The sequence below is a fragment of the Dipodomys merriami genome, unplaced genomic scaffold (assembly GCF_024711535.1).
Source record: "Dipodomys merriami isolate MVZ:Mamm:240054 unplaced genomic scaffold, mDipMer1.0.p SCAF_112, whole genome shotgun sequence".
Lineage (NCBI taxonomy): Eukaryota > Metazoa > Chordata > Mammalia > Rodentia > Heteromyidae > Dipodomys > Dipodomys merriami.
The window spans coordinates 2848706-2864429 of NW_027202405.1; the positions used below are offsets into that span (position 1 = coordinate 2848706).

A 15724-nucleotide genomic window follows, 5' to 3' on the forward strand; every position below is an offset into this window, starting at 1 on the left:
GAACACCAGTGATTCCTTTAACTGGGCTCATGGGGAGCTTACAACAAAACCCCTCAATGACAATAAACCAGTTCAAACGGCATGTCCAAAGGGGCTAGCATATTGCCTGAAATAAAATAGCCACCAGAAAAATGTCTGTATCTCTACATTTCTTTACTTTTTAATCTTGCCCCGGGCTGCAACTTGCTTAAATGATAACCCAAGTGTATGTTCTCTTCCCCCTCTTTAAGGGCAGGTTCATATTAATACCTCTTCACAAAGATCATTCTTATACCTGTTCTTACAAACATTTTATTTGCTGCATTTCAACACTGTGACCAAAATACCTGACAGAAACAACTGAAAGAAGTATTGATTTTGTCTCACTGGGACAAAACAACTTGAGCAGAACACTATGGCCACAAAAGCATAGGTCAGAGGATGTGCTTCACTTCTTGGTGAATAGGAAGCAGAGAGCGAAGACACAACAAGGGAGAAGGACAAGATTATCTCCCACCCCACCCCCACCAAGGACCTGCCTCAAGCAACCAACTTCCAGAAGGCTCTACCCACTAACGTTTCCAAAGCTCCTGAAATAGTGCCACCAGCTGGGACCCTAGACTTTAACTCATGAGCCTCTGGGGAATGTTTCATATTGAAATCATAAGAAATACGTCCTATAAATATGACAGAAAATAAATGTATTTAATATCCAAAGAAAGTACAATACATAAAAATATATACATTCAACTCAAAACTAGTATTTTAATAGCCAAATGGTTATTAACTACCATCATGAAAAGAAAAGGGGAAAAAATAGGGTATTAAATATTCAAAGAGGCAATTAGAGTACTAAAATAAAGTTCCTGATTTGTTTCTGGGAGTTGAACTGACAGAATGTTAATGTCTATTAAGATCCAGAAAAAAATACCTGTATGAACTTGCAAACTGCAAATGTACAAAACTTTATCTATTTGTCCTTCCTTCTTTCTTTAAGGGGATAAACAGTCAAACTAATTTGATTTCCCAGATTTGCAAGTTTTATAATGGATGGAAATCCTGAGGGAGGTGACAACAGATGGATGATTGTGTTAGTCTAATTTCAAGGACCTTAGGGTTTAGAAAGCTGTCACTTAAAAAAAAAACAATTTCTCATTTCAAGAAACATGAAATAAACACTGACTATATCCAGTATTTGCTTTGAAATATCTTTATGTAAAAGCATGTTTTTGCCAATTTATAGCAAATAGAGGAAAATATTAAAACACCAAGACATTTTTATACCAGCCAAACAATAACAACAACAACGAAGCCAGATGATTAATGATGAGGCCACACACAGTCTGAGGAGGAAAACCCTAGCAATGAGCTCACCATGCCACACTAATAAACATTAAACAACCAGTCAACAAGAAGCCACTCTAGTTTTGGCTTTCCTATAAAACTCCAGTGAATAGCTGTGCAACAGAAGGCTTTAAGGAATTGAAATTCACATTCTGGTTTCTATCTGCCTAGATAACACATTCAACAAATCCAACATCTGAGGTCTCACTCAGCATGATTCAGAAATGCAACAGAGAGTAGTAAACACATGCACAGTAAGTAGTCAGTCGTGCTGAATATTTAGATAAGATGTACAACATAATTTGAATTTTATATTAGTTGAGAAAATATGATCCAATGAGACAATGTGACAAAGACAGCTGTAGAAATTGGCGATCATTATACTTAAGTTTACAGATACCTAACTCAGGTTATGTACATGTCCATGATCATTTCCTACTCCTTTCTTCTGTTGCAGATTGATCATTAAATCTGGGTTGATCTTTATGTAAATTTTAGATTCATTCTTAAAATTATGATTTTCCTTCCAAATATGTTCCTTGAAAAATCTCTCCATAAATTTTATTTCCTTCTTGTATGACAAATCTCTATGAAATATTATCTATTTGCAAACTGGGCATTGGTCAAATTTGAAAATGCTTAAAATATACCTGTATATTCCATTGAAGGAAAGCAACACACAGATGGGTTTTCACTGAGATGAAGCACAAATTTTTCAAGTAATTCTGCTAAAGCTGCAATAAACAAGTGAATAATTAGGATATCGAAGGTCAAGGATACATACTAATGTATCTCTAGAACACAGACTAGCAGCTAAAAGTCACCTTTTATACATTTTTCTTTATAAACTTCACAATTATATTATGAAGGAGTCTTATTCGAAATGCATAGTTTTAGTATTCATAGCAATGTTCTGATTTAAATTCAATTTTAATAGCTTAGCTGAGAATCTATTCAATGTAAAACTAGAAAAGAATAATCTTTTATCTTTAGACTCCCTAGGGATTATTTCAGAATTTGATAGATGATTTCAATGTAATCAGTAAGCTATAATGTTTTCATTGTTATTAGTACATATTGAGACAGATTAATGCATTGCTCATGTCCCTTTCAAATATCACATGTCATATGAAAACATATGCAAGACTAGATGCATATGTTCATAAACAAGTTGACTCAACTATGGTATATGCATGACAGGATTCCAGTGGCGTGACTCATTTGAACAACCAACGTACCATTTAGTAAAATGAATACTAGGAAGCTGAAACATGTTTTGGCAGAGACAGGGAGGTTAAGGGAGAAGAGGCAGATGAATGGAAGGATAAGTGAATACAATTATGAGTCAATGTCTATATGTGAAAATGGAACCAAGTAACTTGAGTGGAGTTGGGAGGGATGGAGGAGAATAACGGAAGGGGCAACATGCATTGTACTGTAGTCATGAACCGAAATGCTGAATTGAAATTCCCTTAGTACAATACTTAATAATAATTAAAAGTGAAATAAGAAGACATATATTCTATATACTTTGTAACTGATTATATCTCAAAGAAACCACAACAAAAGGAAGCTTGCCCTATTCTGTCTTAAAAAGTGACAAAAATGGGGGACAAGGGAGAGATGGGAAAGGATGGGAAGGGGAAACAAAGGAGGAGGCAACAGTGCTTGATAAGAAATGTACTCATTATCTTGCCTATGTAATTGTAACCCTTCTGTAAGGTATTTTCACAATAAAAAAGTGACAAAATTATTCTCTTCTAAGTTAATTTAATACTTTCATTGTGTGTGCACATATTTCCCCGTAAACAATTGTAAGGATCCCAGAACTACATCTTTGTAAGAGTAGGTACTTATCTCCCTGTGACTAACAGATTCACTCATTGTGAAATCACTGAAAATCCCATTGTCTATAAATTTTTTAAAATGTGATTGATGTTATGAAACAATTCTTGTTATACATACAATATAGCCTTGTCAGACTCACTACTTCTGTCATTCTCCCTCACCTTCTCTCTCCCTTTCCCAAACCAATCTCAACCAGCTACCTTCTCCATTCACTCTTACCTCTCCCAATACCACCTACACACAGACAGGACTTGTTTTATGTTCCTGTCCTCCTTTTCCCCAATACCCCTACTGTAACAGCTTCCTGTGAGATTGATTTTACCATCTTTATTCATAGGTGCAATGTTTTTAAGTACTGTTCATTCTCTAACATTCTCTTCCCACTCCACAATCCCCTCAAATGGTTCCACAGTTACAAACACATACATATTCATAAACAGAAACACACATATACATATATATGCACAGGATCTTGTGTATATTTTGTGTATGTTTACATACATGTTTATCTTTAGGGCTAGTATCTACATACAAATGAAACTTTTGACCTTTTGAACTGGTTTACTTGCCTCAACATAAAGATTTTCAGTTCCACCATCTTCCTGTAAGTGATATAATTTCATTTTTCCTTACAGCTGAATAATACTCGACTATTCATATGTTCAATGTGTTCTTGACGCATTCATTAGGCATAGTTCATCTGGACCATTTCCATAGCTTGGTTATTGTGAATAGTGTTGCCATTAACATGTGTGTAAGTGCCTTTATGATATCTAAACTTAGCTGGATCCTATGATAGTTCTATTTTCAATTTTAAAGGAACTTCCTGATTTCTTCAGTAGTTACATTAACCAAAAGTTAGAAAGGAATCCAAAGGTATCTAAGGGTTCCTTTTTCACCAGTATTGTTGCCAACATTGTTGTTCGTGTTCTTGATGATGGCCATTCTAACAATATGAGATGATCTTACATTTTAAAATTTTTAGGTATTTTTATATGCCACAAATATTTTATAAATATCAGGAGAAAATTCTATGTAATACTTAAACATAAAATTATTATAGACTTTGTTCTACTTTGTTCTACTTTACTCAAAATAACATCTTAAAAAAATTATGATTTCAAAAAAATTAATGTAAATGTAAACATCTGAATACAGATAATAGAGAAATTCCTTTATAACAACTTTCCTTAGGAGTCACTAAATTTATACATGTAAATATTTGGATGTTTTAAATAACATATTTTTGGCCAGCAATAAGATTTGAAATCAGGGCCGTAAGCTTACTCAAATGACATTCTACCATTTGAGCAACAGGACCATCTCATTATTTTGCTGGCTATTTTGGAGGTGAGGTCTTGTAGACTTAATTGCTCAGGCTGGCTTCAAATGATGATTTTCCAGATTTCCACCCCGAAATAGCTAGGATTGTAAGCAGGCTATCAGTGCCTGGCTTCAGCTATTTTAAACAAAATAAAATAAAATTTCTTGAAAATATTATAATATGGTATAAGTGTAGTAAAACCAGGTAAATTTCTGCTAGGTGACATTGATTATATATTCAAGTTTTGCTTATCGCTATTTAGAGAGGCCACAAATCCATAGGGAGTTCTTAGGTTTGTTTTTTTTTTTTCAGAATTACAAGTTTCTCAGGACTCAATGGATTATTATGTTGTCTGGATATATCAGTACTGGTCATTAATTATTAATTCAATTTCATACAAAAGAAAAGACAGAACAGAAGAAAATAACAAACTCACCACTTCCACTGATTATATCAGGTTTGGCTTTCATCATTTTGCAAAACTGTCTTTGGCTGTTTTCAATCCAATCAGTTTGTTTTTCTGACATTTTGAAGCATAGTAATAGCTTTCCAAGATCACTGTCTAATAAGTCAGATAATATGGTACATTATTTTAGTAAGGCATGATAGATATGACACATAGGTATTTGTATTAAGTTTGTATGACTGCAAATTCTGTAATGTCTTATATACTGCACTTATTTAAGTTACTAAACCCTTATAAAAGTGAACGAGTTATTTAGTAAAAGCAAATAAGACAGATTGTTCGTTTGTAACCATAAGTCTTCACTAATGTTTGGATATATCTACATGGGTCATTAGGGAATGAATATTGGATTTAACAAACACTTCCCATTTTAAGATTTCATTGCAGAATGTTTCCTATCTCAATTCTGAAATTATTTATGATGGTGAACATTACAAACTATTTCTATTTGGGGATATTGCATATTTTTTGGCTTTTCTTTAATAATGATGTTGTTGCTTCTTCCCTATATTACAGCCTCACACTCTTGCTTGTCTTTTCTACTCATGGCTGATACTTTACCACTTTAATCCTTTCTGGTTAAACTAGAGATAATATTCTCCCAAATTTGTTTGAGCAGGATACCTTTAAACCTCATTCTTCAGCTCTCAGCCTCCTGAGTAGTTAGGATTATAAGCATGAACTTGCTACACTTGGCTTAAGAAAGACTACATTGAAAATATAAGAATATTATAGACAATAGAAAAAGGAGGCTAGGTCTAGGAAATTTGTTTAACAGGATCCTAGCAGAGAACTTCACAAACATACAAAAAGATAGGCCTATTCAGATACAAGAAGCTTTTAGAACTCCAAATAGACCAGACCAGAACAGGACATCCCACCGTCACATTATAATCCACACAGGATCAACTCAGACCAAGGAAAAGATCCTTAAAGCTGCCAAGGAGGAAAGATCAATCACCTATAAAGGGAAACCAATTAGAATCACCTCAGATTTCTCAGCAGAAACAATTAAAGCAATAAGAGCCTGGAATGATATATGCCATGCCCTAAAGACAAACTACTATCAACCAAGAATACTGTACCCAGCTAAACTCTCCTTCATAACTGAAGGTCAAATAAAAATCTTCCATAGCAAAGAAAAATTGAAACAATATATCTCCACCAAACCAGCCCTACAAAAGGTACTTAAAGATTTCCTACACATAGAAAACCAACAAGACCACAATAAAGGCCAAAAAACTGCACCCAAACTGAGAATCCAAGAACCATAGGAAGAACCCAGTTGCCGCAGTCCCCAAGAAGGTGGATAAAATGGCAGGAACTCCCAAATATCTCTGTCCTATCTCTTAACATTAACGGGCTTGACTCTCCAATTAAGCGACATAGACTATCCAGCTGGATTAAAAAGCAAGATCCTTCTATCTGCTGCCTTCAGGAGTCACAACTTGCCCATAAAAAGAAACACATTTTGAATGTGAAGGCTGGAACAAAACTATTAAGATAACGGCCCCCATAAACAGGCAGGAGTTGCAATCCTAATATCAGATAAAATAGACTTCAAATTAAAATTAGTTAGAAGAGATAAAGAAGGTTGCTACGTACTAATTAAGGGATCTCTCCTTCAGGAGGATATTACAATCCTAAATCTCTATTCGCCAAACAATGGAGCACCCAAATTTATCCAAGAAACACTACGTTCTCTCAAATCTCACATAGATCCAAAGACATTAATTGTTGAGGACTTTAACACACCACTATCCCCACTAGATAGATCAACTCGGCAAAAACTCAACACAGAAACCACAGACCTAAACAACTGTATATATCAACTAGATTTAACAGACATCTACTGAATATTTCACCCAACAGCATTAGAATACACGTTCTTCTCAGCAGCACATGGAACATTTTCCAAAATAAACCACATTTTAGGTCACAAAGCAAACTTGTCCAAATTCAGAAACATTTAAGTTATACCTTGCATTCTCTCAGACCCCAAGGGAATAAAATTAGAACTCAACACCAAAAGCCCCCAAAGAAAATCCTGTAACACACGGAAGCTGAACAACACACTGTTGAACCACCAGTGGGTCATGGAAGAGATTAGAAACTAAATTCAAGTGTTCATGATATTCAACAAAAATGAACACACAAACAACCAGCATCTCTGGGACACAGCAAAGGCAGTACTCAGAGGCAAGTTTATAACTCTGAGTTCCTACACCAACAAATTGGAGAGATCTGAAACCAACAATTTAATGAGACATCTGAGCCTCCTTGAAAAAGAGCAGCAAGATAAACCCCAATCCAGTAGATGGAAAGAAATCATCAAAATTAAATCGGAATTAAATGAATTAGAATCCAAAATAAACCATAGAAAGACTCAACAAAACAAAGAGTTGGTTCTTTGAAAAACATTAACAAAATAGACAGATCCTTAGCAAATCTTATCAGAAAAAGAAGAGAACACACCCCAATAAATAAACTAAGAGATGAGAGTAGAAACATCACCACAAAAACAACCAAGATTCAGAACATTATAAGGGAGTACTTCTCAAAACTTTATGCTAATAAATTTGAGAACTTGGTAGAAATGGACCTTTTCCTAGCAAATATTGACATGCCAAAACTAAACCAAGATGAGTTAAACCAGTTTAACAGGCCCATATCAAGCATTGAAATAGAAACAGCAATAAGAGACCTCCCAGCTAAGAAAAGTCCAGGACCAGATGGTTTTACAGCGGAATTTTACAAGGCCTTCAAAGCAGAGCTCACACCAATACTCCTCCAACTCTTCAATGAAATTGAAAGAGAAAGCTCACTACCGAACTCATTCTATGAAGCCAAAATAACTCTCATCCCAAAACCAGGCAGGGACTCATCAAAGAAAGAGAACTATAGACCCATTTCTTTGATGAACATTGATGCAAAACTTCTCAACAAAATTTTGGCCAATCGACTTCAACAATTAATCCAAAAAATCATACACCATGATCAAACAGGATTCATTTCAGGGATGCAAAGCAGGTTCAATATACACAAATCATTTAACATAATTCTTCACATCAACAAGAGCAAGGATAAGAACCACATGGTTATCTCAATAGATACAGAAAAGCATTTGATAAGATTCAATACCCCTTTATGATGAAGGTTCTGGAAAAATTAGGAATCCATGGAACATTCCTCAATACAATAAAGGCTGTGTATGACAAACCTACAGCCAGCATTATACTCAATGGTGAAAAACTAAAGCCACTTCCTCTAAACTCAGGAATGAGACAAGGATGCCCACTCTCTACACTGCTCTTCAATCTAGTATTAGAATGCCTAGCTACAGAAAAAAGACAAGATGGGTGCGGGGGTGGCAGGAGGATGGGAAGGGAAGAGAAAGGGAAACAATGGAGGAAGCTACAATGATTGATAAGAAATGTACTCATTATCTTGCCCATGTAATTGTAACTCCTCTGTACAGTGTCCTCACAATAAAAATTAAAATTAAATTAAAAAAAGAAATAAAACAAGATGCCAACATAAAGGGGATCCAAACAGGGAAAGAAGAAGTAAAACTCTCCCTCTTTGCAGATGACATGATCTTGTATTTAAAGAATCCCATGGACTTTTCTCCCAAATTACACAAGGTGATTCAAAACTTTGGCAAAGTAGCAGGATATAAAATTAACCCTCAAAAATCAATGGCTTTTCTGTATGCCAACAATGAGGAAAGTGTGGCTGAAATTAGGAAAGCAACTCCATTTGTAATAGTCCCACAAAAAATAAAATACCTAGGAATTAACTTTACCGAAGAAGTGAAGGACCTCTATGATGAAAACTTTAAAAACCTGAAAAAGGAAATCAAAACAGAACTTACAAAGTGGCAAAAAAAAAAAAAAAAACTCCCATACTCCTGGATTGGAAAGATCAATATAGTGGAAATGGCAAAACTTCCCAAGGCTATCTACAAATTCAATGCAATACCTATCAATATTCCAACCTCATTCTTCAAGGAAATAGAAGAGGCAAGCCAAAAATTCATACGGAACAATAAAAGACCCCGAATAGCAAAAACAATCCTTAACAGAAAGAACAGTGCTGGAGGAATATCAATACCAAATTTCAAACGCTACTATAAAGCCATAGTAATAAAACAGCTTGGTACTGGCACAAGAGCAGACCTCAGGACCAATGGAATAGAATTGAAAACCCACAAAGGATCCTAAAGACCTATAGCCATCTAATCTTTGATAAGGGAGCTAAAAAAATAGAATGGAAGAAAGACAGCCTCTTCAGTAAATGGTGCTAGCAAAACTGGTTAACTACTTGTAGAAAACTAAAGCTAGATCCTTATGTATCATGCTGCACCAGAATCAACTCCAAATGGATCAAAGACCTCGGAGTCAAAGCAGACACTCTGAAAACATTACAGGATAGAATAGGAAAAACACTAGGTCTCCTTGGCACAGGCCGAAATTTTCTTAATAGAGACCCAGAAAAACAACAAATCAAAGAAAGGTTGGACAAATGGGATTGCATGAAATTGCAGAGCTTCTGCATGACAAAGGACATAGCTAGCAAGATCAATAGAAAGCCCATGGATTGGGAGATCTTCACTAGCCATACAACGGACAAGGATCTCATATCTAAAATATACCTGGAACTCAAAAAATTAAATCCCCCAACAACAAATCTTCAAAGAAACAACTGCCCAATAAATAAGTGGGCTAAAGACTTACAGAGAAACTTCTCTGAAGAGGAAAGAAGGATGGCCAATAGACACATGAAGAAATGCTCAACCTCTCTAGCCATAAAAGAAATGCAAATCAAAAGAACATTGAGATACCACCTCACCCCAGTTAGAATGGCTATAATCAAGAACTCCAATAACAACAGATGCTGGAGAGGATGTGGACAGAAGGGAACCTGACCACATTGTTGGTGGGAGTTTAAACTTGTTCAACCACTTTGGAAAGCAGTATGGAGGTTCCTCAAAAGACTCCACATAGAGCTCCCCTATGACCCAGCAATCCCACTTTTGGGCATTTACCCAAATGATCACAAAGAAGACCATACTAAAGTTACCAGCACAGCTATGTTTATTGCAGCATTATTTACCATAGCTAAGATTTGGAACCAACCCAGATGCCCCTCAGTAGATGAATGGATCAAGAAAATGTGGTATATATACACAATGGAATTCTATGCCTCCATCAGAAAGAATAGCATTGCCCCATTTGTTAGGAAATGGAAAGACTTGGAAAAAATCATATTAAGTGAAGTAAGCCAGGCCCAAAGAAACATAGGTCGCATGGTTTCCCTTATTTGCAATAGCTAGTATATGTCTGAGTCAAGCAGAAAAGGTCAGATAAGTTGATGTTAGGGGAATGAACCCCAAGATAATTATTCAAATGTTTTTGTTTCTTTCATGCAATTGTTTCTACATAATTATAAGATGATTTCTATGTTGCTTTGTATGTCCCTCCCCCACAGTATAACCCCTGCTTTCACTGTATTTGATGTTGGTATAATTTGTGGAGGGGAAGGGAAAAAAATTGTTTAAGTAGGTATACAGGTGGACCCATTGCAACAATGAGAGATACAAGTCGTAATGTTGAAAAACGAACTTTATACCTTTGGTGGGGGGGTGGAGTATCGGGTGGGGCGATGTGGAGGAAGTATGGGAAGGGATGGGAAGTGGAAACAAAGAGGAGGCAACAATGCTTGATAATAAATGTACTCGTTTTCTTGCCTATGTAATTGTAACTCCTCTGTACGGTATTCTCACAATAAATATATATTTATTTATATATTATTTTTATATATTTATATATATAAGAAAAAGGGGTTATACAAATAGAAAAAACTTTAATTTCAAAAAGAGGAAAAATACAAGCTCAATATCAAAACAAAACAATGCTGCTCTTCTTAGAGAAAAAGAGAATCATAACAGATACTATAAAATGAACAAAAATTAATGAAAAGCATCATTGAAAATAATGGAAAATTAACGAAAACTTGCCAGGCTCCAAGTAGCCAGCCAACCTTATACTAATTATCTTGAGGCTTATGCGTAGAATATTTGATTTCTATTCCTGTTTCTACTTCTCTTCTTTTATTTAGGTTGACTTAGTCACCATTTTCCCTTACCACTATTATGAGTAAAAGAAGGCATCAAGTGAGCCGTCTCCACAAAACAGGTACACAGAGAACTAACATAAGGAATAATACAGATACCTTAACAATCTGTGTTCAACAGTATCTCAATCCATACAAGTATTAATTTTGTTGGGACAACTAGATTCTTAGAAAATGACATATAGATCTTAAATATAGATCATTCCTTATTTTGTATTTCTCATAGCATTTTTGCTTTTCTTTAATAATTTGTAAGTACACATAGTAATAATACTTCCCTTATAGTTATATAGGAGAAATTAGTGGTTAAAAAAATGAGTATCCTCTTTATCAATCTATTTCACCTAAACTAGCAGATATTTTCCTAGTTGCTATAGTGATATTTTTCATGTCAAAATAAAAACACTGTGTTAATGTTTTACTACTTCAAAGGAAAATAAACTTCCTGGGTTTTTTTAAACTAGGTAATACAACAGCTGAAGCTTTACTACAAAGGAGAAAATTTGTAATTATAGCCATACCACCAGTCCCCTCAGTTAACAGGTTGATGTCAAATAAAATCCAATTAATTTTATGTGTAGAAAATAAATCTTAATTCCGAGGTTGGAAGCAATAGCAAAAAAAGGAAGAGAAAATGTCTAGCTCAACATAAAGGCTTATGTAAGTATCTTATAAAAGAGAATTAGTAATCAAAAATACTTACAGAGTGACTAGATGTATAAGAGAATAGAAAAGCTTTTAAAACTAGAACAAGCTGGGCTTGTGGGTCACACCTATAAATTCTAGCTATGCAGAAGGCTGAGTTCTGAGGATTGCGGTTCAAAGTCAGCCTGGGCAGAAAAATCGGTGAGACTTATCTTTAATTAACCACCTCCCCGACAAAAGAAAAAAATAAGCTGAAGGTGGAATTGTGGCTCAAGAGTGCTAACCTTGAGCAGAAAAGCCCAGGAACAGCACCCAAGTGCCGAGTTCAAATCCACATAAATAAATAAATAAATACCTAGAACAAACAACATGTTACACAATGCCACGTTCTTTGGGGGCACTCCTGCAGTTATGCCTATGGAATACTATGCTTTTTTATTTGACTGGGTAGTTGCTAAAATCCTAAACTTGGTAGAATTTGCCAGCCTGGCAATGGGAGTTATTCAGGCTAGTCACTTTTATCGGGAAATTTGTATTCATTTACTAAAATATAGTTGCAAAACAGGACATCCATGACTGTAATCTCAGTACTTCAAGGCTGAGGCAGAAAGATTGGGATTTTGAAGCTAGATTGGGTTACAGAGCATGACTCCATCTGAGCAAACATAAAAGAACATGAAATTTTAAAACAGAAAAAAAATGTAGTTGTAATTTTAGCCCATGTCCTTTTCTCCTTTTTCCTCCCTTAAAAGGTTAACGTCTACATATTTTGTAGGTAATATTCCAATTGAAATCTATACAATTAGTATTATATAGCGGATTGTCACTCATTTGTTAATTAAAAAGAAATGAAGATAAATTATCAGGGACATGGACATAGACAATTCTGAAGAGGCAGAAAACATCAGTAGAAACAGCACCAATGAACAGAGAGTATTTCACATCCTGCTTTACTAAAATTTACTAAACAAAATCAGTGTAGATTAATACAAATACATTGTTAAATTAGAGTCATTATTCTAATGGCTAAATAGTGGGTAGTTGTTTCAAAGGTTGAATTTCAATATACTTTTAGGTGAGCAACTTACAATAACAGCAGCATGTTTCTTATCTGAAATGAAAAGGTGGCCATGAGGTAGGGAAAGTACACTGGCATTCAGTGAATATCATGAGCTTTATTACTCGTTCAGTAAATACTCTCACTACAAAGACCCAGAATAAAATTCCCTAACTCGCTGGCTCTTTCTCTAATCTGGGAATTTTATATATTCATATTTGTTTCCTCATTGACCAAAATACATTTCAGTAATATCTAATTGTTACACCAATAGCACCCTGCAACTTAAAATATTTTAAATAAACTTAGCCTATGAAAACATTGCTGTATATATTATGAAAATATCATAATGAAGCATAATATTCAATACAATACATATTAATAAAATATTCAGAAAAACTGATCCATTTCCCCCAATTAATTAATGCATTTACACTGCCAATGTGTTTGTATTTGTGGTGCTTCCATACAGTGCCTAACATATATAAATAACGGATTTAGCAGTGGCTTAAGTGTGATGCTAGTTTCCTATGAATATAATATGGCTCTTATAGACACTTGGTTAATACATAGAACCTAGTGATTCAAGACATTTGATTAGCTAAGACACGAGAAACATTTAGGAAAAGGATTTTAGTATTATTTGGTACATTATGTTAAAGGGAATGATAATCATCCTGGAACTTACTCTTTTTTGTAGTATTTGAAAGAGAATGTTTTCCAGACAGAAAATCAATTTTCTTTCATATAAGTAAGAAATGGGATGGAAGAAGCAATAATATAAGATATTGAAGCTACAAAAACTAAATTTGAGGTAATTGTAGAATGAAAAGCTGTACAAGCTAGTTCCTTTTGTTCAATTGTGAAAATCGAGGTAGAACACTATCAATGTGCATCTCTTATGTGTCATAAAAATGTAAACTATCACTTTGTAAATGATAAAGCTCACTACAGTAAGGTGCCTGTTGAATGATACATACAGAAGTTTAACTCAAAGACTACAAAGCTATGCTTGCTCTAGAAAATGAATCTAATCAAAGATTATTCCAGGTAAGAGCAGGAATTTCTAAATTTACTTCTGATTATCCTGGAAATAATTTCCTATGCTTGGTTATTAAGGTCTGGAAGGAAGAGTTTGATGATGGGGAACGTAAAGGGAGATTGATTCAGTCATTCAATAGGTATTGATGTGTCTCATACTTCTAAATCAAAGAAAAAAATATGTTGGTTCATGTAACTCAGATTGCTTATGTCAGCCTGAGCAAGTATGATAAAAAAAACAATTGTTAAAAATAAAACAGATGCCAGCCATGGCACATCAATGGGAAAGATGAGGCTGGAGGATTACAAGTTTGAGACCGGCCTGGTCTATACCTTAAAAAAAAAAAAAAAGGAAAGAAAAGAAAACAAATATAGGGTGCTCTACAGAGAAGAACAAATTTCCCATCTTTTGAGAAACATACCTAATGCTATCAAATAACTAAAATATGCTATTCAATTTCTCGGACCAATTTTTTTTCTCAGTATGAAGTTCTGTATTTCTACTCCTCCTATGTTAAAAAACAAAACATCCTAAGCTCACCAAAACAGAATACAGTAGAATGGACTGCTCAGTGAGTTATAACAACTCCTGGAGAGATCTAATTTTAGCTCAGAAAAAAAAAAATAGATCATTATCTTACAACCATCCCATTCTTCACAACAGAAAAGGCAATAGGAGTCAAACTCCAGTAGTTCAATCTTAAACCTTCTATCGTGTTAACAGGTACTTGGGATTTTTGTTGTTATTATTGTTTTTATTTACATAATTTTTGTCTTTAAGTAGTTGTACAAAAGGATTTCAATTCCACATGTCAGGTTTTGAGTACAGTGAATCTTAGTCAATAGTACCCCTTCTATCTCTCCCAAGTCCACCCATCCCTGGCACTTGTGTTTTGACTATTGTTCAACTTTCCTTTCTTCTCTCTCTTCTTTTTTTGCCTCCTGACAGGTAATGACATAAATTACCACACTAGACTATTTCATCCTACTGATCTAACTTTCAGATAACTGAGAAATTATATCCCAAACACAAGTTACTTCTACCACAAAGAATAAAGTTATACACATGACACTTCATCTGTTTCTATATACTAATATGTCTACACCTGAAATAACCATTAATATTTTAAAATGTTACTTCCATTTTAATACAGTAACATTGAACATATTACAAAGAAAAACAACTGAAGCAGATAATGTCACCAGATTCCTATTTATAGATAAAGATGAATCATCTAACAGCTAACACTGATGCTGAGGAGCTAACAAGAGACAATTTATGAGATGAAGCAATGCTACCTGCAACAAGCAAGACAGATTGAGAGGCTGACAGGCAAATGAGAAGAATGTTTCCACGTACACAAAAACTGACACGATTTTTTTTCTCCTCAGACATAAAACAACATCTCTAAAACTTGCAGTACAAATAATAACTAAAATAACACCTGTCAGAATGAATGAATAATTACCTCTGACAACTGGCTGCTAAGATGATTTTCATGTCTTAAGTATTATTAGTTTAAACACAATATCTATTAAAGTCCATAATAGTGGTTAGTTAACTGTGTTTAAACACATTCCTTTTGGTTTAGACTTATACCTGTTAGAAAACCTACTTTTTTTTCCTTCATACAGTCCAGAGAGACTGTATGAGAGACTTAAATCAGAGGGAAAGCTAGATATGCTTCTGACTTTCTCTTCTGATAATTGCTATACTACCAAGAGTCTGACTGTAACATAGACATCAACAATATCAGAATGAGATATAGTGAGTCTGGTTGAATAGATCTTTGTGTAAATTTCACTGATGCCTAGAGATCAGGCTATTCTCCTCAATGAGAACTTCAATGAGGCCAGGTAGGACCACTCTTATTAGGAGGATATA

General features: G+C 34.6%; 1 protein-coding gene across 2 annotated transcripts in view; it reads right to left on the bottom strand.

Moving 5' to 3' along the window:
• The window catches only part of Tbc1d32 (TBC1 domain family member 32), a 137312-nt gene that overhangs the window by 29632 nt on the left and 91956 nt on the right, over nt 1–15724 (bottom strand). For both annotated transcript variants that reach the window (XM_070015344.1, XM_070015343.1), the window contains exons 26-27: nt 4932–5057; nt 1974–2057 (exon numbers count right to left, since the gene is read on the bottom strand). In XM_070015344.1, the coding sequence (XP_069871445.1) occupies nt 1974–2057; nt 4932–5057 (210 nt within the window). The remainder of the gene's footprint in view (nt 1–1973; nt 2058–4931; nt 5058–15724) is intronic.